This window comes from Mercenaria mercenaria, chromosome 4 (genome assembly GCF_021730395.1).
Source record: "Mercenaria mercenaria strain notata chromosome 4, MADL_Memer_1, whole genome shotgun sequence".
NCBI lineage: Eukaryota > Metazoa > Mollusca > Bivalvia > Venerida > Veneridae > Mercenaria > Mercenaria mercenaria.
Genome location: NC_069364.1, coordinates 12,060,990 through 12,086,660, shown reverse-complemented (window position 1 = coordinate 12,086,660; position 25,671 = coordinate 12,060,990). Strand labels below are relative to the sequence as shown.

The 25,671-nt window shown below is 34.5% G+C and overlaps 1 protein-coding gene across 1 annotated transcript; it reads left to right on the top strand.

Moving 5' to 3' along the window:
- The first annotated feature begins 19,484 nt into the window (after positions 1-19,484).
- On the top strand, positions 19,485-24,775 carry LOC123551021 (degenerin mec-10-like). The gene is made up of 3 exons (XM_053542379.1): positions 19,485-19,752; positions 20,110-20,502; positions 22,372-24,775. Exons 1-3 carry the CDS (start codon positions 19,623-19,625, stop codon positions 23,349-23,351), a joined length of 1,503 nt encoding a protein of 500 aa, XP_053398354.1. The 5' UTR covers positions 19,485-19,622; the 3' UTR covers positions 23,352-24,775.
- The last annotated feature ends 896 nt before the right edge of the window (positions 24,776-25,671 follow it).

Genomic DNA, 25,671 nt, shown 5'->3' with positions numbered 1-25,671 from the left:
CAAATTGTACCAGGCACTCTTTGATTATAGTCCTTGATTCACTCGAAAAACGGGGAATTTAGCCTTGTCCGCTCTTTTAAGTCGAACAGTTTTCATCCGATTTTCACCAAACTTGCTGACAATGTTTGTGGGCAAAATATCTCAGCCAAGTATTATTACCACCCAAATAACCAAATGGCTGTTGTAGGGAGGTTGCACCATATACTTTTTTTAATAATGATACGCAGAAAAAACAATATTCAATGAATTACATATATTACGTATGAAGTGAAATAAATATAGAATAAAAAGGTTATTTAAGGCCTAACATTGTTCTGTATAATATACTATTTGCACTCATACCAAAGAGCTATAAAAATAAATATTTTTAGTTCTTTGCTCATACCAAGCTGGGAAAAACTAGAAAAGGCAGGAATACAATATTCAATGAAACATTTTTAATTTAAACTATTATTATAGTAAGATAAAATAGATACAGAATGAAAACGTTATTTAACATTGTACTGTACAATACGAGATATATTTGGACGAGTAACCAGCTGAGAAAACCATATTGGACGAGCCGCTAGCCGTATTGTACAAAACAATGTTAAATAACCTAATCTTCTCTTATCACAAACAAATAGCGGTTTTACCGTGGAAAATATTTACTCCTTAAATAACAACAAACGAAACAAACGGAAAAATCATTTAATAGAATCATTAAAATAACTCTTTGAAAAAGAAATTCCAAAATAACCAGCTAGAACAGAAACAACATTTATATCCATGCAATCATCATGTTCCTGTGTATCTATATGTTTCATTCCGAAATGTTGGCATTTGTTTGAAACTCGATAAGGATTAACAATCTGTACACCGTTTTCAAAACAGAGACAACGAATATATAATGACTTTATCATTACCTCTCCTGAAAAAAACTTAATAAAACCGAGTCTGCTATTATTCTTCTTGGCTGCATTCTGTGCTTCCAAGGGAATTTTTTTTACAGATTTTGTTATTTACTTCAGCATATTACATCAGAATGGTACTTCATGAAAGAGAAAAACCTCCTCCCGTTCCATCGTTAGAAGATTATACTCTAATTCCTCAGTCCAAAAGACATGATGAAATGCAAATGCCTAGAATACAATAATATGTCTCTGTTTTCAAATACAGACTGGAAGAATATTGGCCATGAGTTTCCTTCTTCATCAAATGACAATTTGAGAAGGAATGACGAGTTCAATCGAAGCAATTTCCCCGTCGTTTTTACTGACATGAACGGGTTTTGTTCAGTTTGTCCAGAATTTACACTGGGTATTGTTAGGAAACATACCAATAAAGCTGTCACTTAGCTCCGTATTGTAAAACAAATTCATCGCACCTGACCACAGGTCAGTCTATGGCGTAGGTTGTTTAAAAGATTTTAAACATGGGTTAGGTAAGAGTTGGTCCTCTATGTAAGATCAAATCTTGGCGAGGCTCTACCAAGCTGACGCCAAAACAGTTACATCAGAGTTGAATATTACCATCCAGCATCTACAACTAGTGTCCAAAAGTTAATGGTTTTGTTTTACTATGTGTAGGGAAATGTCATTATATTTTTCGTATGATAACATTTTTGAACCCGAAATTTAACTATATGGACCAAAGAGTAAGTATCAAGATATATCGATTATATCGAATGTAACATGAATATACTATAATCAGTACACGTCACCATTACCGGAGCCATCTGGCGTGGTGGGTGTCGGATGGGTTTTGCCGACATGGGCAAAATTCTCGGAAACGCAAATATTGTATGCAAGAATACATACACTAGTTTTTTTTCGTTTAGGGCCTCATAAAATATTTCGTGAAAAGTTGTTATAGGAGAAGTATGTACACTGAAGTGTTTAAAATCTTGCAGTTTCTTTTTTTGTTTGCCTTGTTTTACGTCTCTTTAGAGATTTCATGTTACCGGATAGGTATTTACCAATTCACTATACTTGAACTTGCTTGAGATGTACAAGTATTCATTCTCTTCCTTAGTAAAACATCTGCCATGTTCTCTGTCGCAGAGTAAATATCGGCGGCGTTTACAGCCAAAATTAATAATATACAATCCATTTATGAAAGAGTCAGTCAGTGCAGTGCATTTCAACGCCTTCTAGTCTAAAAGTCCGTCCCGTCCAATGAATTTTCATTCAACGTACTGTATTTTGAAATCATCTTTTTTAACTTAACTTGAAACGATGCATTGAAATACTTGTTGGAATACACCGTAGTAAATCTAAAAGTTCATTTTTTACGTCAATCAAAATTACGCAACACAGTTTCAAAATGCATTAGGCACCGCCAAGTTTTGATAAATCGTTTTATTTTCACACTGCATGAATTCATGTTGCGTTAACTTCTTCACTTTGGATGTATAGCATCAGGTTTTTACACGCCGCTCTGAATCGCTCCACTGAATACCATGATATTCTTTGATGTCATACAGCTCAATGTGAAGCAGTTTACGCAACATTAGTACGTGCATATAGAACCCGTTTATTGTAATTTGGATCAGCTTATGAGGATTTTATGTGGAGCCTTTTGGCAAAATGAATACGTGCTTTGTAAAGAGGTAATATCTTTATTTAGTTAATATTTGTGATATATCTACTTATCATCCGTTGACAATTTTATCTATATTGCATTTTTTAAAACGTTCTGAATTTTAACAGAAAAATTCGGATGGTCTCATTACTACTATATTGTTTATTCTCTTCTTTTCTTATGATACCTTTATTTGGGTTAAGATCCGTCAATTTTGGTTATTTTGATAATTGTTATTATTATTATTATTATACCAGATTTATATAGCGCCCTTTTCATGATAAACACGTTCAAAGGCGCTTTTCATATAGCAAACGCAGCCACACAGGGCGCGAAATTCATCCTCTACTAGTACAGACACATAGCGGGACAGAGTAAGATAAAGTCCCCAGAACAGACAGAGAGAACCTTTAAATACAAACGTGTTCGGCTAACTTAGCCTAGCTCTTTGCGAATAGACACTCTGGTTCTATAACGTGCCTGGTGTATAGCACCGATACACTTTCCGAAGCCGTCTTTCCTGGGAAGAACCAGTACAGGCCTCTAGTTAGGTGGGAGACACTCAAGAGCATCTCAGAAATTCCCAGTGCCTGGACCGGGATTCGAACCCCGGACTTCTGGATTGACAGTCAAGTGTGTAACCACTAGACCACCGGTTCACCTATTTGTTCTATCGATCATTTGAGTGTTAAAAAGAAAGTAAATAGTATCTGGCGATAAACCCCTTTATTGTTTACAGTATCAACTGTTTTAGTGAAAACTGAACCAATAGAAAGAAAACAATGAATGAGTGCAAAAATTTCCATACTCTATTCTTTCAGACAAAAATTGTTAAAAACTGTGACATTATTCGGTAACATTCTACAAAACAGCCATAATGAAATACCTGTAACCTGTACGAAGCTGTTCTACGGCTGCTATATATCATTGAAATCCGCTTACGATTATGCCATGAGTTTTACCATCACTTAAAATTCAGTTCTAGATAGTTATTTAAAATTTCCAAGTCATTCTCCGATTACTGATTTTTACCCTGGACCATAAACAACCTATGGACCACTCATTATTAAAATATTGATATTATATGATTGATATCAATATTCAGATAAACCAAATGGAAACTGGTTTGCCTGAATAAATAATTTGATTATTACCAACTTTATACGACACTGGCTGTTATTACGGGAATGTGGGCTGATAATATACTACCAAACGTGTAATAAAGTATGCATGACAACTGGTTTAGCTTTTTACTAATTACTTCTTTAAATGATGTGTCCCGAAGTCACCCCGTACATGGAGTCAGTGTTGTTCTATTTTCTAGACATTTGAGATCACACAGTTCATTCAATATCTATGTTATAAAATTCCGATGAAACAGATAGTACGGGGTGTTGAGGTTTTTCTATTTCAAACCCGGTCAACCTTAAAATGCAGTCAGAAGAAAGCATTTGAAAACACTTAGTAAAGGCTCGTTTAATAATCTTTCGTCCACATTTGGTGAACAGTCATTCAGAGAAAAAATTGCTCATGAGAAAAAAAAAATCAGTTTACGTTTTTTCCAGTTCAACACTTGGTGCCTCAAATTGCTATTAAGTAAAACGTTAGAACATAATGGAGAAGGGCCTATAAAAGGACGCTTTTGACAAAGCTTGGTGAGCATCCATTTATAGATTTTTGAGAAAAAAATGATTAAAGGGGTATTAATTGTAGTTCTAGATACAATTCAATGCAAGGCAATTAGAACTATTTTAAAATTTTTAATTAACAAAAAATCACAAGAAGTCGTCGTTTAAAATTGTCAAAGATGGAAACCTGACACCGGGCGGTCCAGCTTTACTAACAGTTCAAATTGTTCAGGTCAGCTAAAAACAGTTGATAGTTTGCATTTTATAATTCATGCTAGTTAGCATTTATGAGTGAGTCTTTATCTTGTTTGGTAACTTGTGACTGATTACACCAAGCATAGAGTGACACATTAAAATTAAAATCCCGAGGGAACTTCATATAGAATTCTGATCTCATTTATTCCACACCATAAAAATAATGTGGTTGATCTTGCTTGTTGCCACATGCTACCTAAGTCTTCAACCATTACAACGTTATGAATTTTGTGTTTTATTTTAGCGGATTTATGTAAAAAGGAACAGAATATTATATATTGAATTTAATGTTTACCACACATAATATGGATAACTTTGAAAAAAATAGAAAGAAAACTAAGAAGTATGTCAGAAAAAAGAAATTTTAGGTCACTTCTAAAAGAGCCAGGAGAGACAAGTTCACCTCATGGAATTCCAAAAATTGTTTCATCAAGACAAATAATTATAAAAGTGTTATGTTGCATCTTACTTCTAGGTAACTGAGGTGCCATTTTTTTTTTTTGCTAATTGCAATCATAAACGGTTTCTACATAATTGATTTAAAATATAAAAAGAATTTGACACGACTTTCTGATTAGATATTTGCTTGGTAGAATCGTCACCTAATTTTATAGTTATAGATAACAATTAAATCATTCAGTTTTTAGACATACAAATGTAATATTGGATAGCTTCAAATACATTTCAATGATTCATTGTATACATTTTGATGTATTTATAATAATACATTACTTAAGAAATGAAACATTCTTTTTCGGTGTTCATGCGAAATGAACGAAGAATTGGATTAGAAAATCCATTAATCGCGCTAATGTTTAAAATTTGCCGATACTATTCTGTCGTTCATTTCGCATGAACACCGAAACAAATGTTTCATTTTTAATATCAAGATTATAGTTCCTTTCCATTTGTGAACAAGATGATAATGCAAATTGCACATAGCTTGTTGCATCTAGCATTAAAATCAGTTTACCGCCAATTCTGTTCACCAGAAGGAACAACTACGTCGTCATCTAAGGAACGTTTTCCATGACTATACGCGGACGTCGTCAAAACAACGGCCCGTTATTACTAAGCAGCGTTGACGTAACTTTCACGCCATTCCTTTTGCTGTTCATACGAAATGAATGTCGTCATATTTCAATGGAAAAGAATAGGGCGAATGTAAATATTTACAGTTACATGACGTATGATTGGAATGAACCGTCATCGCTTAAGGCAAAAAGAAATAAATGTATTATTTTTCTCAACTTTGAAATCGTGTGTATTTTTCAGGCACAATGTCGGCATTTGCAGTTCAACTCTCTATGGTTTATTCAAAGAGTTTTACTCATACCCAACAAAAACTTTCGACCACTCGCTTTCCCAGCAATGACGTTTTGCCACATGAATCCAATGAAATCGTCCCATATCTCCGACTTCGATAAGCTGTTAAAAATACATATTGAACAATGGTTGACGACGGATTTTAAAGACGACACAAGCTGGCTTGAAGAGTTTTTAAGCGAAGATGCACTGGAAGAGCACAACAACACTAGGGACAAGTATGATGCATGGAAGAGTAGATTTCTTACCGAGTTCAGAAATCTTTCAGCCGCAAATAGATCAGCTGTTGGTCACCAAAAAGAAGGTTTTATTCACAGTGCAGTTTTTTCAGGTAAATATTTTCATAGACTGTCTTTACGTTCTCTTACATTATATCAATGTATGTGCTTTAGTGCATACGCATTACAAATGCATCAAAGAATTTGCGAACTAATAATGCAATTATTAATTCGTCGAAAGTATTGAACTTATTCAAACAAAAAGCATACCTCGTTCGGCAGAGACTGATCATGAGAGACAATGGAATGAGAAACATCTCTCACGTTTCCGCGCACCAACTCAATTGCAGCCAACCATCAACCAACTGCAGCCAACCATCAGTGTCTCTTTGACTTTCACTCCTGTCCCCTATTGACTTCTTGCCTTACGACTGTGCACTAGGGGAGACATCAGCTTTTCTACAAAAGCATCTTCTCGATTTTAATTTTAGTTCTATTGACCTCAAAATGCATGGAGTAATTATCTTTTTATACATTTCCGTAGTTCAAAATGATCGGAAATTCGCATAAGCTTGAAAATATAAATATTAAAATAGCTTATATAATTATGCCACCAAGATGCTATTTATACGTTTCTATTCACGATGAAACGAGTCGTCCTGACAAAATATACCGTAATGTTTATTGTTTTCCTGTCAAATCATTGTTCTATAAACGCTCCCATACGATGGTATAGACTAAGGCCGTATACTCTTTTCCAAAATGTCAGGACATAACACGACATAAGGAGGTAGATAATAATAACCTTTTGGTTTTTACGTTATCGTCGGGGTGATGTCTATATTTTGCAGCCTTTACATTTTATAATGAGATAGAAACCTTGTCAACAAGAGAAGAATAGGTTTTTGCATTTCTTCAATGCCTTGATATAACACGATATGTCGGGATTACATATGTCGACCACACGAGCTCAGGTGTCATTAAACACTTCCCTGAGTAATTGCAACTCCTCCTATATACTCTACAGGTAGTGAATTAAGTGTTTTAACTTCGTTTTGTTATCCCCTGTATACTCTACAGGTAGTGAATTAAGTGTTTTAATTTCGTTTTGTTATCCCCTGTTGGAAAAAGAAATGATTCATTGTTGAGTTGGTTTGTCAGTCCGTTAGTCTGTTTGCTAACCGGTCTGTAGACAAAGTGAAACGAAAGACACATCTCTACTGCTGTAATAAAGTGCATAATTGTATGAATTAAGTAAATTGTCCTTATTGTTGCACAATGCCGCATAAGCTTAAAACGGTATCTGATCAATAACTAGAAGTAACGTAAGTGATCAATATCTAGAAACAACTAAAGATAAGATAAATTACTTTGTTAGTACATTACCCCATTGTTTTTAATGTAAGCAGGCCAATAACTAGAAAAAAAACTTACTTATGTCCAATGCAGGCTGTAAAAGTCACTGAGATTAATTAATTTGGTCAGCACATCAGCCATATAATTTCAAATGTATGTAGGCTAATGGTAAAATTCACAAGGTCCTCTGGTCAACCATTAACTTAATAAGTACTGAGCCTACGATCGTCTAACTGCAAAGGATGACTCCCTATGGTCAGTTCGGTGACCCGTAATATTTTTAGTACAGAAGGCCAAAGGCAGAATGTCAATGCCACAGTACCCCCAAGAATAAACAAGGTTACCCTTAAGATATTAGAAGCCTAATAGGGTACCTCCTTTTTGAAGAGTATTCAATTCCTACTATAAACCTACTTTTACTGCAATGCTCAGGGGAGGGCGTAGGTTCAAGCCCTACTGGGACCAAATTCTTTTTCCTTATTTTCATGTTTCTAGTAAGTTTTTACTTCTTTCAAGACTTCTAATTGATTGATTGTACAAAAATGGAAAAAAAAATGATAAGCGATTTCTTGCTGTTCAAAGTGAATTTACTACTTAAAAAAAATATTGAGTTACATGCGGTAAAAGTTCTCTGTTTTGCTTACACTCTTTAGATTATATATCGTGGAAGAAATTTAGATACGTTTTACGTCTGTCCCAAAGTTATTTTTGAATGAAGTAAGCAAAATTCAAAACAGAAAAAACAGGATTCGACCTTGTTTTTTTTCAATGTTGAAGTAAGAATTCTGTCTCATTGAATCCATTAACCTGAGGCACCCTAGAAAAATGATATTGACATTTTTATTTTGTGTTTTATAATTGTATACCACTAGTTTGAAGTTTCTTTTATTAAAATTAATGGTAAAATTATTTCTCTGCAAACGTTTTGGATAGTGGCCATCACTTTGAAATTTGTCTCTACTTGAGCTTGAGGAGATAACATAAGTTATACAAAATTTAAAAACAAAACGGCACGGTAAAAGTTGTTTAAAAATTGCAAAACAATGCAAAACACGGTCACCTTTAAGAATACACCAAGTAAATGCCATTTTGTAAACATAACTATTAGTGATCTAATACCTTAAATAACTTAAAAACGCTCAGGCTGGAAGTCAGCTACATTATATTTGATGATTTCCTGTGGTCATTAAATGACTTATCGTTTGGTGAGAAAATCAAGGGACAGATTATAGCATACTGAAAACTTGAATAAAATACACTCTGGTGATATTAGATTCATGATAATCACTGGAGAAAGATTGGACGTAGGATAACAGTTTGTAGCCTGAAGATAACCCCTATTGCTTTGGTTGCAGTAGGTCAGAGGTCAAGCTAGATACAGTGGCTACCTTGAGACTGAAAACAGTGTTCCATTAATAACTGGAGAACGCTTTTATTTATGGGAATGATTGTCTTTGTTCAATAAAAGCCGCCTATTGTTTTGGGTAGTCGGTAGACAAAAATATACAGTACAACTTCTCCAGAGCGGCCCTCTCTTAAGCAAAAACCTCTCTATAACAACATCATCACCATTTCCCTAAGCTGAAATATACTATCAAATTTACATCTCCAGAACAACAACCTCTAAATAACAGTACATATTTTGTATCTTTCAAAGGGTGTTGCTCGACAGAGGTTTCACTGTAACTCCCATTATTTTTGAATTTTCAATTAATTAACTTTGACACGCATTCATGGAGGTAAATGTTTGTACACTGAATTGTTTAAATGATAAAACTGTCAAGTACGTTTGCAATGTCTAAAAATCATTGTTTACGATATCTCATTTCAGACTATCGAATGAAACTAACCTCTTTTAGAAAATTTCTGTCGCACGTGTATGGTAAATGTTTTACATTAGACGAGGACGAAATAATTGCTAGAGGGAGTGGTCACAAAAATAGTCTAAAAATTGTTTTCAACATTGAAACTGAAGACTATCTCGTAGATTACACATCTGCCTATGGGGTTCGCATGATTTTACATGTGAAAAGGACTTACCCACTTCCAGATGATGAAGGACTCACACTCAGCTCCAGGTCTGAAATCCATATTGGACTACGCATGTCAAGAATTTTAAGACTTGGAGGAAAGTATCGCGATTGTACAAATGGGGAGGAATTTGAAGAAAAACACCACATTAAGTATACTGTTCCAGTCTGTCACTCAATGTGTGAGATAGAAAATTTGAAATCTAAATGTCAGTGTGTACCTTCATCATCTTTGAGTTTTGAAGATAGCGACGTATTACGTCTATGTGACGTCGACGATGATGAAGCATGCATTAAAAACGTTATTGACGATATACACGACGGCAATATACAATGTTGCTGCTATTCCCGTTGTAATGAAGATGTATTTTCGACAACTTATTCAAGCCGAGTATGGCCGCACAAGACATATTTGAAAAAGTCCTGTTAGAAGAAACTTGCAAAAGAAATGTCAATAAGACGGGCTGGAATCTATTCATGGATACATGTTCAAAAATTTCAGAAAACAATGTCGTAGAAGATGAGCACATGGATCAAATTGCTTCAAACGTCCTTGCCGTTTATATCTACTTTGAGGACTTAAATTATGAAATTATCTCTGAAGAGCCACTGTACAACACGCTACGGTTTCTTTCTGATATTGGAGGCGCAATGGGGCTGTATATGGGCGCGTCAGTACTAACATCTGTAGAAATTCTTCAAGTTGCCTTGGAAGTGTTTCTACTTTTTAAGCAAAAGTGGATGAGGACAACACCTATTGAAAATTTCCGTTCGGGATAATGGGACAGTAAATTCACATTCAAGATCTTCTCAACAGAAACAAAATAAGAATGTGAGTTTATCGTTAAGAAAGAAAGCATACCAATATAATTTGTAAAAAGTATCCTTTGGAAGGAAGAATGCAACCAAGAAGGATAATAGCAGACTCTGTTTGATTCAGTCTATTCATGAGAACAGAAAATATAACAACACTGGATCAAAAAAAAGCCATACATGCGAATTACTTGTAATATTTACAATTCAAACGACGTCATGGCAATATCAAATTTCAAAACACACGTGTTACTCCTTTCCATTCTTCATCAAAGATTTTTAAAAACATGCATGTCAAATCTAAGCTGTGATCCCTGTTGAGCTTATGATCTGTTTACACTAAATAAGTCTTTTAAGTTAATATTTAGTATTTTTCAAATGTCTTATATGTTTACAAATCACATTCCTGAAATTTAGCATTACGTTAAGGTAATTACATTAAAATTTCAAAGAGACATTCCTGTAAAATAAACATTTTCCATCTGATAATTTTAACCTTTTTTTTGGCCATCATTGTTTAAAAGCCACGAAGCACATAAACGTACTGCTCGCTATTTTTTCAACAAGAAGATCAATTGTTTGAACCTCGCCATTAGAAAACCAACATAGTGTGTTTGCGACCAGCATGGATCCAGACCAGCCTGCGCACAGTCTGGTCAGGATATATGTTGTTCGCTTTCAAAGCCTATAGCAATTAAGGAAATCGTAAACGAACAGCATGGATCCTGACCAAACTGGATCCATACTTGTCGCAAACGTACTATGTTGGTTTTCTTATGGCGCGGCTTGTTTGAGTAAACTGTTCAGAAAAGGTATTTACTACTTTTTCATCCATTAAAATAAGTTCGGACAAGAAAAGCTGATCGCGTACAAGTTTGGTTACTATTAAGAAAATCTTCATAATACTACATATGATGTAGAAAGAATAATTAAAGTGAAGAGTAGTTTCATTTATTTATCCTTCCGAAAGTGTTTTCCAAGTATATCCCACAAATACTTTCCCTTTGCGGGGTAAATGAGCAAAAATGTTTAAAAACAGATTGAGGTATCAGCTTTTTTATATAAATTGATATTGTTGTAACTTAGACAAATGAATACTAACAGATATTTCTAAATGAGTATACAATTTCAAAAGATTTAATGAAGCGATTAAAAAGATATTAGCTAAATACTAAGTGTTGCGTTTGAATATATGTAAGTGTTTTATCATACTATATAATGCATACATACCTGTCAAAATACGTTGGCTCTTTTGATCGATTTCAAGCACCTGGTTAGAATCATCACCCTTATTCCACAAGTCAGCGCGATCACTTCCACAGGTTGAATAATTCTACACTCAAAGCGAGGTTTGGAACCCAGAGCGATATGGTGATAACTGATTCAAAGTCAGCGACCTTTAGTAGGTCCCTCAATATACGATCAAATTAGGGCTATCAGTAGAGGTATTTGATAGTCCTGCTATAGATAAGTTAGAAAAGGTTGGACTGGTGATAGATAATGCACATTTAAACAAAATGTATAATCTCAATGGGAGATTCTGCACATGTGACAATAACTTAAATTTGCAATATGGGGTGACACTTAAGGAGAGTACTATCTGGACAAAAATGCCAGTATTGAAAAACGGAGTTATTGTCTTACGATTTATTTCCTTTCTACCAGTAATCATCGTATGAAGTGTTATAAACGTCTTTCAGTAGAATTAAAGTATGTATAAGCAAATGTTTACAATTGTGACAGACAGAGATAATGTGCTTGTGATATTTGCAACATCTTTTCATATTAAATTACATTAGATTGCCTTTATTATAACTAAAGACATTGACTATTCCTCAGCAGTTCATGGTAAATATACGTTGAAGTTTTCACTCTCTGCGAAGCGAGGTTACAGTAATTTCGAAATCAACAATGCTCTATGCTAGCTTATGTTGGCACTTTTTTTTTGAAAGAGTACGTTGTGACTCTCCCTTCCAAAATTCACCTCAGCTGATAATCATATCGTTTCAGGAACGTATAATGTCAAAAGAGAAAACATGATGTCTCGGGGTTATGAATATGTTATACATATAACGGTACTGTTTAATGTATACATGGCGACAATATCTGGTTTCAGTTCACTTATTACTGGCTTCGTCCCAAAGGTTCTGTATTATACTGATTGGAAGTGAGAATAGTATATTAATTTAGCAGAAGTCTTTTTATAATTGAAAAACATAGCATAGACTTTTACGAGCTTTGTTCTTGAAATCCACCTGTTGTGTATAAGGCATAGAAAAAAAATATCTTCATTGGCCATGTATAGTTCTAAACATTTTTATTTTTAAATGAAACATGCACAACGTTTGATTTACCATGGCTACTCGTTACAGACGCAGATATTTCATTTACTTCCCATGAAATAGAACTCGCCTGATTATATCCTCACTGATAGTTTACTAGTAAACACGAGTTTACGCCAAAATGCTACAAGATGTCCAGGCGACGTGCATGGAAGTATGACGTCATTCGAAAGTTTAAGGTGAAGGTAAATGTTTATTGATGTTTAATCATTCTATCGTCATCTTACCGCATAGAAAATCGGGCAGTATTCAATATATGTGGAGAAACGGTAAATAACATGTAGAAGACAGCACAGCATTATTGGACAATCGTGTCTAAGTCTTAATTTGGTAAAAAGGGATTAGAAAATGGCTAAGAATTGCTGAAACACAGCGAAGGTTACATAAAGATGGGAGGAAGCTGTTTTGTGTATTTGAAATAATTAGGGAAGCGTTGTATGCAAGGTTATGCTGACACAGAAATGAAAAAAAGACAGAATGTATATAAGTCATATTTATTCAAATCACATGTCCTTCTGTGACTTTGTATTTGTAATCTATGCTAAGAACTGTTATTTTTGCTTTATTTATTCAGATACGGTGACAGTTTCTTAAATGTCAGAATGTAGGTGTGCTAAAATTGATCAGATAGCAATGTTAGATTGAAAACGCTAATGTACTGGCCATGATAGTGTTATTTTGAAAACAAATAGCTTAACTACATACTCATAATTTCACCTACCTCAGAATTATTGCATGTTAAGTCTGAAGTAATGACTGTTTTTTCAACTATTATAAAAATTTATGATACAAGATGTTATTAGCCGCATTCATGTGTGGACATTCCCCTTTGTAACTCACATGTCTCATAAATATTCATCAATATTAAAGTGTCAGATTGAGCAGTACAGTTCATAAAATGTGTCATTTTCTATACGCAACAACAACTTGCATTTTAAATGTAGAAATTCACATCAAAATTTAAATTATAAAGACTATTATTCGATTTATCCCGATGCATTTGAGTTGTCATCTGGAATAAATGGTAATATTTTATGAAGGTTCATCAATTAATTTTGTACTATACTCAAGCATGTTTTCTTTGAAGTATTTAGTCCCTCTTGGCATTGTACAAGCGCGAGATGAGTACGTTTTAATAGACTGAATTAGTAAATAGAATAATTTAGATAGCGTTGCTGTCTATAACTAAGCTCGTTTAACATATCTTTATAGAAACAATAAGAGCCAATATATAAAGTCTTTAGTCTAGGAAGCTGTCATACATTAGAAATGACATGATATTCTTTATTATAAGTATATACTGCAGGACTTATGATAAACTACGAAAGACCCGTGGTGAAATTTCAACTTCATTATTTCACGCTTTCTGCTTCGTGATTTCACGATTTCCACTTTATGAGTTCACGAATTAACGATTTCACGCAAAATCTTCACAAATTCACGATTTCACGAATTCACAATTTCACGATTTCACCATAACACTTCACGATTTCTTGATTTCACTATTTCCACTTCACGAATTCACGATAAAACTTCACGATTTCATGAACTCACAATTTCACCATTAAACTTCACGATTGCACGATATCTTGATTTCACGAATTCACGATTTCTTGATTTCACGAATTCACGATTTAACTTCACGATTTCACGATTTCCACTTCCCGAATTCAAGATTTCACCATTAAACTTCACTATTTCTTGATTTCACGATTTCTTGATTTTACGATTTCACGATTAAACTTCACGAGTTCACGATTTCCACTTCCCGAATTCAAGATTTCACCATTAAACTTCACGATTTCATGATTTCTTGATTTCACTATTTCCAGTTGGCCAATCCATTCCGTAACTCTCCATTCAGTGAAGTGTATACCTAATGAACGGCCTGGGTTGCCGAGGATGAGTTTAAACTCCTGCATACCTCAGTGTGGAGGTTGGGGAGGGATATTGGTGCCTGTACCAACACAGTATTGGATACTTTCAGCCCTAATAGATGTATGAATACAATAAGATGCCCAAGTAGTTTAACTTTTTTAGACAATTCCAAAATGAGTATGTTAATTATGCCCCCGCCATTTATTGCGACGAGGCATTAAGCCTTGCAGTTGTCCGTCCGTCTTTCCGTTATTTTGGAATTCGTCTTTCCGTCCATAGACACATTAGTTTCTTTCATTTACATGGATTAAATTTATATTCTGTATGTATATCCTTTCCACGCCTGTAACGTAGTAAAACGTCTAAGCCGCTTTTTTTACGTTTTAAACGGGCCTCGTGGTAAGGCCATGCTCTAGATCACCTCAGTTTGCGTACCATTTACACAGCGGGTGGAAATAGCTTACATGTGAATAAGATGCCTCGCTTTTCATTTAATATCTAACAAAGATTCTAAAACCGAAAAAAAGGGACTGGATCAATTTCACATTTAAAGCAATAATGATTTCTAAAAGTATTGTTTGTAAGTCTATTTCCTCATCAGTTGAGGCATTTTCGGCCAGTTTCCACTTTCAGTACCTAAGCCTGGTTCTGCAAATATATAACACGCCATCTCGCATGTAACGAATATCACCCGCGATTTTCTACGTCATACATCAGTCATGTGACTAATGAAGTCGCGAGAAGTTAAAATTGTACTGTTGTGAAATCATGAAATCGTAAATTCGTGAAGTGGAAATCGTGAAATCGTGAAATTTTAGTGTGAAATCGTTAATTCGTGAATTCATGAAGTGGAAATCGTGAAATCAGGAAGCAGAAATCGTGAAATCGAGAAATCTTGAAATAATGAAATCGTGAATTCGTGAAGTGGAAATTGTGAAGTCGTGAAGTTTTAATGTGAAATCGTGAATTCGTAAAATAGTGAATTCTTGAAGTTTTATCGTGAAATCGTGAATTTGTGAAGTGGAAATAGTGAAATCAGGCAGTAGAAATAGTGAATTCGTGAATTCATGAAGTGGAAATCGTGAAATCATGAAGCAGAAAGCGTGAAATAATGAAGTTGAAATGTCACCACGGGGCTTTCGTAATAAACATAACGCTACTGCTACACTACTTGTGTTGTAACCAAATGTGGGCAGAGCTAAATACAAATTTAACATACCTAAAATTATTTTCCATTGAGTTTAAGAACTCGTGTATATATCCATATACAAAGTTAATGACCTATATTAAGTTTTCTTCCATGCTCAATTTTGAATTTTAAACGTTTTATAAATTTTAACCATTTTGAGATGGCTACATAACTAAATACTAATATATATTATGATATCAAAAACACAGAAATGCGCTAAGGAACATGCCTCCTTTTAAGCAATAAGTCAGTGCCATACTATACATACTATTTACTTATGTTTGTATTTGCTACAGACTTTGTATTTTGATGCTTCATATCATAAACGTTTAAACTGAATTGATAGAATATGTAAAGTGTAAAACAACAAGTCATGGGCATATTCTGTATAATACAATTATATAATTCTCATTTCGGAGCATATTTTTACAAATGTAAGGGAACAAAACCTATGCAAAAATATGCAAAATCATATGTGGTTTTGCTAATAACACTTTAATTGTGACGAGGATAATGAGACTGTCTGGATATATTCAGGCTATTTACGTTTTTAGTACAATTTTGTTTTAGAATAGGTAAAGTACGAGATATGAAAACGCAACAAATATATGCCTGAATATTTTTTTCTACAAAAGAAACATCACATTAAAACGTTCAACACATACACATTGTCAGGATACGAGTTAAATGACCCAGGGAAGTGCCTACGCCTTTAGTATCTTGAACAATGAATTGGGTCCAATCGCTAAGGTGACTATGTCTTAGACTAGCTGACAAACGAAATAGAATGTCCTTTGTTAAAACGTACAGCTGGTGAGACCAAATATCTCATATATAGAATTTTCCTCTGGCTACCTTGCCTAAATGATTCGTGTACCAATGATTCGTAAATGATTTCAATTATGAGCTAGATAATTTCAGGGATCAGGCAAATCACTAAATGTTTCAAACTAACAATCTTCAATTAATAATGATTAGCTCAAACTCCTATAGGCTGGAGACTCTATACTTGACTAGTCTTTTTGTTGAAGTTCCTGTCAGACAATGTCTTTGAATCAACAACATACGAGTCCTATCGTATAGATGCTCGGCCTCTGTCCTCTTAATTGAAGTTGCAACTCTATATAATTGCCCTGACTCCTAGATGCTCAGCGCCTATATGCTATCACATGTAGCATTCAACTACCATATAGGTATATCCCCGATGCCTTGGCTGTACTTCGCCAATAATGCTGAACCTCGTCTATAAGCTGGAACTCTCCTATTATCTCAGTAGATTACCAAACTCTGGGTCTCTGTATTTGCTATCGTCTGTAGCATTCAACCACCCTTAAGGTGTAACTCCTATGCGCTTGCCCTATAGCTCGAAACCTTATTGAAATTCTGCAACTCTTCTTTAGTCTATGAACTTCAATCATCATTTTTTAAAATAATTTATCCGCCCTGACAGGGTAGTTGCAACAACCTCCTTCTCAAGGTACTGGGATAAATCATTAGTTGAATCCTCGACGTGTCTTCTATCGCTGGATACCGAATGCTCTCTCTGTCATCCGCCTACCTATTTATACCTCAGCAGACGTGCTATTTATAGAACTTGTTTCTGATTGGTCCAAATTTATACAAAGTATTTTACAACGAGTACTTGCTCTAACAAATATCTGGTTCCATTTAACTGTTGTATATAACATAGTGTGTGATGCTGGGATCCAGCTATCAAAATAATAAACCCAAATTAGCGACAAATGACCCAAATCCTATTATTAACAGCAATTCAACAATAATTATAGCAATGATAGCACGAAAAGGGAGTCAAGCACTATCTGTGCTTATTGTGTTACGTTATCAATATATCAAACATACAAATTATTCTGACACACATCACGATATACTATATACCCATTGTGTTCAAATTTAATCGGCACAACTCACCGTAAAACTAACACAATGGGAATAAAGTATCAAGATGTGATTGTATTGAACATTTCAATGTGATGCTTTTTGTAGTAAACATATATTCAGGCAAATTTTTGTTGCGTTTTCATATCTCGTCAGTATATTAATATTTACCATAGAACGTGAAATATACAAAATGTGAAACTATCTCACATGGATTGCACATTTAATGTATTTAAAAGAATGGCAAATACTCGGAAATCAATTTTGACCTATATGACCATTCTTGCAGTTGTTCTAGCTTTTTTTTATGCAGAAGGATAATTTCATGTAGACATACCTTAAAAATATGGAAGTGTCTAGGGGTACGGATCCGTACCTCTAGACAAGCCTGTGAGGGGTTTTCTAGGGGTACGGACCTCCGTTTTTCTAGAGATTAAGAGTCATTTACATTTCAAATTTTGTTGAAAATGAAATAACAAAAACATTTCATTAGAATTCACCTTAAACTTGGATCTAAATGGTTTACAGATAACAACATTCATCCGATTTGTTACATTTTCTTTCGGAACGTAAATAACCGAGGAACACCAAATAAATCACGAAGTTTCGAACTGGCAGAAAAAAAGATATAAAGATTAAACAAAATAATTTTAAGTATGTTGAGGAAAAAAACTATTTTAATTGATAATTAGCCCTTAATTTATTTATGTTTTTCACACATTGGTAGCCGTTACGAGATACATGGGACGTTTTCACAAACAGTTTCTTTTACTTAATGTCGCTTAATTGATTATTAAACAATCAGTTCCGTGCCGATTATCATTATACAACAATGTACCTTGTTAAATAACAAAATAAATTGGTGCATATTATTATGCCTAATTTATTTATTTATTTGCTGAATTTCAAATAGAACTCATTTAAGGGATAGATTCATTCATTAATCTAGCTGTTATCAACAGTTTATTTGACAACAAACTAATTCCTATCGGCACAAAACAGTGTATTCATTTGGAGTTCCTCGGCTATTTAGGTTTTGAAAGAGAAGGTAAACAATCGGATGAACGCTGGTATCTGTAAACCAATTAGATCCAAGTTTTAAGTGAAGACTGGTTAAGACTTAGTTGTTATTTCATATTCAACAAAATTTAAGATATAAATAACCTTAAATATCTAGAAAAAGGACGTCCGTACCCCTAGAAAATCCCTAACAGGCTTGTCTAGAGGTACGGATCCGTACCTCTAGAATCAGATTCTAGAGGTACGGATCCGTACCCCTAGACACTTCCTAAAAATATACACTAATGACAAGTCAGTCAGTGCAGTGCTATCAACGCCTTCTAGTCTAAAACTCTATCGTCCAATAAATTTTCATTTAACGCACTGTATTTTGAGCATGAAACGATGCATTGAAATATTTGTTGCGATGCAGACTTTTGATAAATTATGCATGATAAACTGGCTTTTACTGGATGACTAACTTAAATGACGTGTGGCGAAGTCTCCCCATACTTGCATTCAGTGTTGTTATATTTTATGATCCTTTGGGATCGCATTATTGAGAAGAAATTGATTAAAGGGATATTAACTTTAGCTCTGGAGACACTTTAGTGCAATGCAGTTCTATCCATCCATATCAGAACTATTTTATTAGATAAAATTAACAAATATCCACGAATATGGTCGTTTAAAAATTGTCAAAAACGGACGACTGACGCCGGACAGTCCAGCTTAAGTAACAGTTCATCCTGTTCAGATTGACTAAAAACCGTCAACAGTTTGCATTCTACAATTCCTGCTAGTTCTTGCTTTAGCATTATTGAGTGAGTTTAAATCTTGCTCTGTAACTTATGATTTTAACAACAAAGCATACATTGACAAATAAGATTCAAATCCCTCTGGAACTTATATAAAATTGCTCATTGCTTTTACACCACATAAAACATTATGGGATATTTCGCTTGTTGCAACAGGCTGCGGAAATCTTTAAATGTTATAGCGTTATGACTTGCGTGTTTTATTTTAGCGAAATTTAATATAAGTGAAAATTCATGTATATATTAATGTTTACCGTTACTAATTTGGATAACATTCAAAAGGACACATTTAAAAAGTAAACTATCAAAAGTATGTCAGAGAAAAGAGATTTTAGGGCACTTTTTAAAGAGCTAGGAGAAACAAGTTCACTTCACGGAATTCCAAAAATTGCTTCATCAAGACAAATACTTGTGAAAGTGTTATGGTGCATCTTACTTCTAGGTAACTGTGGTACATTATTTTGTTAATTTCAATTATATACTGTTTTTATATGATTGATTTAAAATGTGCAAAGTATATGAAACCACTTTCTGTTTAGATAATGTACTGGGGAGCATTGTAACCGAATCTTGAAGTTATAGAAAACAATTAAACGATTCGGTATTTAGATTTAGATGTAATTTGGGATAGCTTTAAATACATTTTAATAATTCATAGTATACATTTTGATGTATTTATAATACAAACATTTACATGATGCGTGATTTGATCGAACCGTCATCGCTTAAAGCACAAAGAAATAAAAAAATGATTTTATTCGAATTTATTCAAAACTTAAAATTCTTGTGTATTTTTCAGGCACGATGTCGGCATTTACAATTCAACTCCATGGTTTATTCAAAGAGTTTTACTCATACCCAACAAGGACGTCAGTTCGACTTAACTTTCGACCACTCGCTTTTCCAGCAATGACGTTTTGCAACATGAATCCATTAAAATATACCCATATTTTTGACTATGATACGCTGACGAAAATAGATTTGCAACAATGGGTGGCGGATTATGAAGGCGACACAAGCTGGCTTAACGATTATATAAACGAAGATGTACTTGAAGAACACAATAGCACTAGGGACAAGTATGACGCATGGAAGAGTAGATTTCTTACTGAGTTTAGAAATCTTTCAGCTGAAAATAGATCAGCTGTTGGTCACCAAAAAGAAGATTTTATTCACAGCGCGGTTTTCTCAGGTAAATATTTTTTAAAGACTTCCTTTGCTTACTCTTATATTATGTCAATATGTATACTTCTGTTTATATTTATTGCAAATGCGTCAAAGAATTTTGCGAAATAAGTATATAAATATCTTTGTTTTTCGCAGTATTAGACACATTCAAGCTAAAAAGCATACCACGTCCGGCTGTCTGTTGATGAGGGCAATAAAATGTGTAACACCAATCACATTTCCGCTCACCGGCTCAGTTGGAGTCCTTTTATACATTTCCATAGTCCAAGAGGATCTAAAATATTACCATAACTATGGAAGCGTAAAAAAATTAAATTACAACAACCTTTTTATTATGCCATCAAGGTGCTATTTATACGTTTCTATTCATGATACAACCATACAGCGTGTGGTCGTGACAAAATTTACTGTAATGTCTATCATTTTGCTGTCAACTCGGTGATCGGTTTCCGCTTCCATTCGATGGTAATGACTCAAGCTGTCTAATATTTTCATAAATGATATGATAAAACATTAAAGGATATTTTGATGTTTACATTATCGTCGGGATGGCGTGTATGTTTTGCAACCTTTACATATTTTACAATGCGGTAGACATCTTGTCAACAAGACCAGAATATGTTTTGGCATGGCATCTTAATAGTTTCCTTGATACCATGATATAACACGATATGTTGAGATTACATATGCCGATATTTCTGCTGTTTTAGCTCACCTCAGGGGTCATTAAACGCTTGCATACTGTTGTATAGATGCCGCTTTTTGACTGAGTAATTGCAACTCCTCCTACATATTCAACAGGTAGTGAATTAAATCTTCCAACATATATAAGATTCTCCTTTATTGTTTTGTTATATAGCCTTTTGAAGAAGAAGTGGTTTACTTTTTATCTCATGCCTCAGAGTTGGTACGACAGTCCGTTAGTTTGTCTTTTGATTGGACCATTTGATTATTTCCTATCACTTAACTATAGAGATATGTGTACTGCAGTAGTAAAGTTTATCATTAAATGTTCTTATCGTTGTGCATTGACACTGAAACTGATCTGATTAATAACTGGTAAATTCTAAGGACGTCGATGTCACTTAGATAAATTATTTTGGTGGCGGCCGTGAAAAGTCGCCCCAAATTCATGTCAGTTTTGTTATATTTTCTGGTCCTTTGAGATCATTGATTTCAACTCATTTAGATTTGAAGATTAAATACTGCTGTAGCCGGTGCTAGGGGGCGTGGGCAGTGTTGTATTTTCCATTACTGCTCATGGACAGACTCAATCAAACCGAGTCGGCAATTTTCAGTGTTTGCCTTGTTCTCGGTGCTTCCGAGGGATCTACTTTTCAGATTTTTTATTTACTTCACAACAGCGTTAAGTGCTGTGTGACGGCCGTAAAAAGTCGCCCCGACTTCATGTCAGTGTTGTTATATTTTCTGATTCATCGGGATCATTGATTTCAACTTATTTAGATTTGAAGATTGAATACTACCTATACCGGTGCTAGGGGTCGTGGGCAGTGTTGTATTCTCATTGCTGCTCATGAACAGACTCAATCAAACCGAGTCTGCAATTTTCACTGTTTGCCTTATTCTCGGTGCTTCTTGGGGATCTGCTTTTCAGATTTTATTTACATCGCCCCTTTTGTTTTAAAATAAGTAGGTCAATAGCTAGAAAAAACTTATGTCTAAGGAGACAAAGCCACTAAGGTCAATGAATTTGGTCAGCCAATCGACCCTATTGTTTCAAAAGTAAGTAGGTCAAATGTAAATAACACAAGGCCCTCTGAACTGAAAACTTCCCCAACAATTGTCTAGATAATAAAACTGTCGAGCACGGTTGCAATGTCTTAAAATCATTGATTAGGATATTTCGTTTCAGGCCATCGAATGAAACTAACATCCTTTAAAAAAGTACTGTCACACGTGTATGGAAACTGTTATACATTAGACGAGGACAAATTAATTGCTAGAGGAAGTGGTCACAAAAATAGTCTTAAGATTGTTTTCAACATTGAAACTGAAGAATATCTCGAAGATTACACCTCTGCCTATGGAGTTCGCATGGTTTTACATGAGAAAGGGACTTACCCACTTCCAGAAGGTGAAGGACTCACACTTAGCTCTAGGTCTGAAACCCATATAGGATTACGCATGTCTAGAATATTGCGACTCGGGGGGAAGTATGGCGATTGTACAAGTGGTGACAAGTTTGAAGAAAAATATCACATTAAGTATACTGTTCCAGTCTGCCACTCAATGTGTGAGATAGAAAATTTGAAATCTAAATGTCAATGTGTACCTCCATCAGCCTTGAGTTTTGTAGACAAAGACGATTTACGGCTGTGTGACGCCGGCGACGATGAAACATGTATTGAAAACGTTATTGACGATATACACAACGGCAATATACAATGTGGCTGCTATTCCCGTTGTAATGAAGATGTATTTTCGACAACATATTCAAGTCGAGTATGGCCACACAAGACATATTTGAAAAAAGTCCTGTTAGAGGAAACTTGCAAAAGAAATGTCAATAAAACGGGCTGGAATCTATTCATGTATATATGTTCAGAAATATCAGAAAACAATGATGTAGCAGATGAGTACTTGGATCAAATTTCTTCAAACTTTCTTTCAGTTTATATCTACTTTGAGGACTTAAATTATGAAATTGTCTCTGAAGAGCCACTGTACAACACGCTGCGGTTTCTTTCTGATATTGGCGGCGCTATGGGTCTATATATGGGCGCTTCCGTACTTACTTATGTAGAAACTCTTCAAATTGCCTTGGAAGTGTTTCTACTTTTTAAGCAAAAGTGGATGAGGACAACACCTATCGAAAATTTCCGTTCGTGCTAATGGTATTAGTCCCGAGACAACAAATTCAAATTCAAAACCTTCTGAACAGAAACAAAATAAGAATGTGAGTTTATCGTAAGGAAAGAAAGCATACCAAGTTTGAGCAAACCATAAAATCGTACATGCGAAATACTTGTAATATTTACAATTCAAACGACGTCAAGGCAATTATCAAACTTCAAAGCACATGTGCTACTCCCTTCCATTATTAATCAAAGGTTTTTAACAACATGCATGTCAAATCTAAACTGTGGTCCCTGCATATGATCTGTTTACACTAAACAAGTCTTTTAAGTTAATTTTTAGTATTTTTCAAATATCTTATGTGTTACCAAAATACATTCCTGAAATTTATCATAACGTTTAGGCAATTACGTTAAAATGTCGAAATAGAAATTCCAGTAAAATAAACATTTTCCATCTAATAATTTTAACTTTTTCGGCCATCATTTATAAAAGTCACAAAGTTCAAAAACGCACTGATCGATTTCATTTCAAGAAGAAAATAAATTATTTGAGTAAACTGTCTACAAAAAATATTTACTACTTTTCGTCCATTTAAAGTTCAGACAAGTAAAGCTGATCGCGTACAAGTTTGGTTACTATCGTGAAAATCTTCTTATAACTATATATGATGTAGAAAAAATAACTGAAGTGAAGAGTAAGTATTACATTAATTTCTAACGTACGCAATCGTTCCTTCAAAAATTCAATCGTTTCCTTCGGAAAGTGTTTTATAAGTGTTCCCACAAATATTTTCCCTTTGCGGGGTAAATGTGCAGGAGCTATATCAGAATAATTTTCTTGTCACTTCCAAAAAATGTAGTTCGAAGCACTATTTAAAAAACAGATTGAGGTATTAGATAGAAAAACTTATATAACCTGATACCGGTATTGTTGTAACTTTGAAAAATGAATACTAATGGATATTTGTAAATTAGCAAACGATTTCAAAAGATTTAATGAAGCAAAGAACAAGATATTAGCTAAATACTAAGTGTTGCGTTTGAGTATAATATATGTTGGTGTATTCTTATACTATATGATGCATACATACCTGTCAAGAATACGTTGGTTCTTTTGATCGATTTCAAGCACCTGGTTAGAATCATCAGCCTTATTCCACAAGTCAGTGCCATCACTTCCACAGGTTGAAGATTTCTACACCCAAAACAATGTTTGGACCCACAGCGATACGGTGGCAGGTCATTCAAAGTCAACGACCTTAAGCATTTGGGCACTGAGGCCCCTGAATAGACGATCAAATTAGGGATATCAGTAGAGGTATTTAATAGTCCTGCTGAAGGTATGTTTGAAAAGATTGGACTGATAACAGATAATGCACACTTAAACAAAATGTATAATCTCAATGGGAGATTCAGCACATCTGACAAAACTTAAGCTTGTAATATGGGGTGACACCTTAAGAGGACAAAAATGCTTATATTGAAAAACGGAGTTATTGTCTTACGATTTATTTCCTTTCTACTAGTAATCATCGTATGAAGTTTTATAAACGTCATCTGGTAGATTAAAAGTATGTATAAGCAAACCTTTTACAATTGTAATAAATGTTCTTGTGCTTTTTGCAACATCTTTTTATATAAAATTACATTAGATTGCCTTTCTCATATCTAAAGACAGTGACTTCTATGTAAAAAATAATGAGATATATTTTTATGAAAAATCACAAGGAGTTATGATTCTGCAGATTGAAAGTTAACAATACTGTTGTGTCTGTTGAACTCTCCATTTCGTGTTGAAAGTTACATTAGATGAGCCGTGCCATGAGAAAACCAACATAGTGGGTATGCGACCAGCATGGATCCAGACCAGCCTGCGCATCCGCGCAGTCTTGTCAGGCTCCATGCTGTTCGCTTTTAAAGCCTATTGGAATTGGAGAAACTATTAGCGAACAGCATGGATCCTGACCAGACTGCGCGGATGCGCAGGCTGGTCTGGATCCATGCTGGTCGCATACCCACTATGTTGGTTTTCCCATGGCACGGCTCAGATAATCTTCAGCAAAATAAAGGTTATACTTTTTTATTGTTTTGGAAGGGGACAGAAGAATGAAGAAAAAAGCGGACTAGTGAACGTGAATTCAATATAGCTAAAATTCGTTTAGTGGGAAAAATAACAATGGGATAAACTAACAATGACGATAAGATAAACACGTAAGTCCACAGATTCACAAGACTAACATTGAATGATCCAAAGATTGTCTTTACATTCTGGTCATATATGTTATAAATTTTATTTTATTACAGTTTTAGCTTTAAGAAAATTTCAAATTTTGGTGAAAATGGCCGTGTACCTT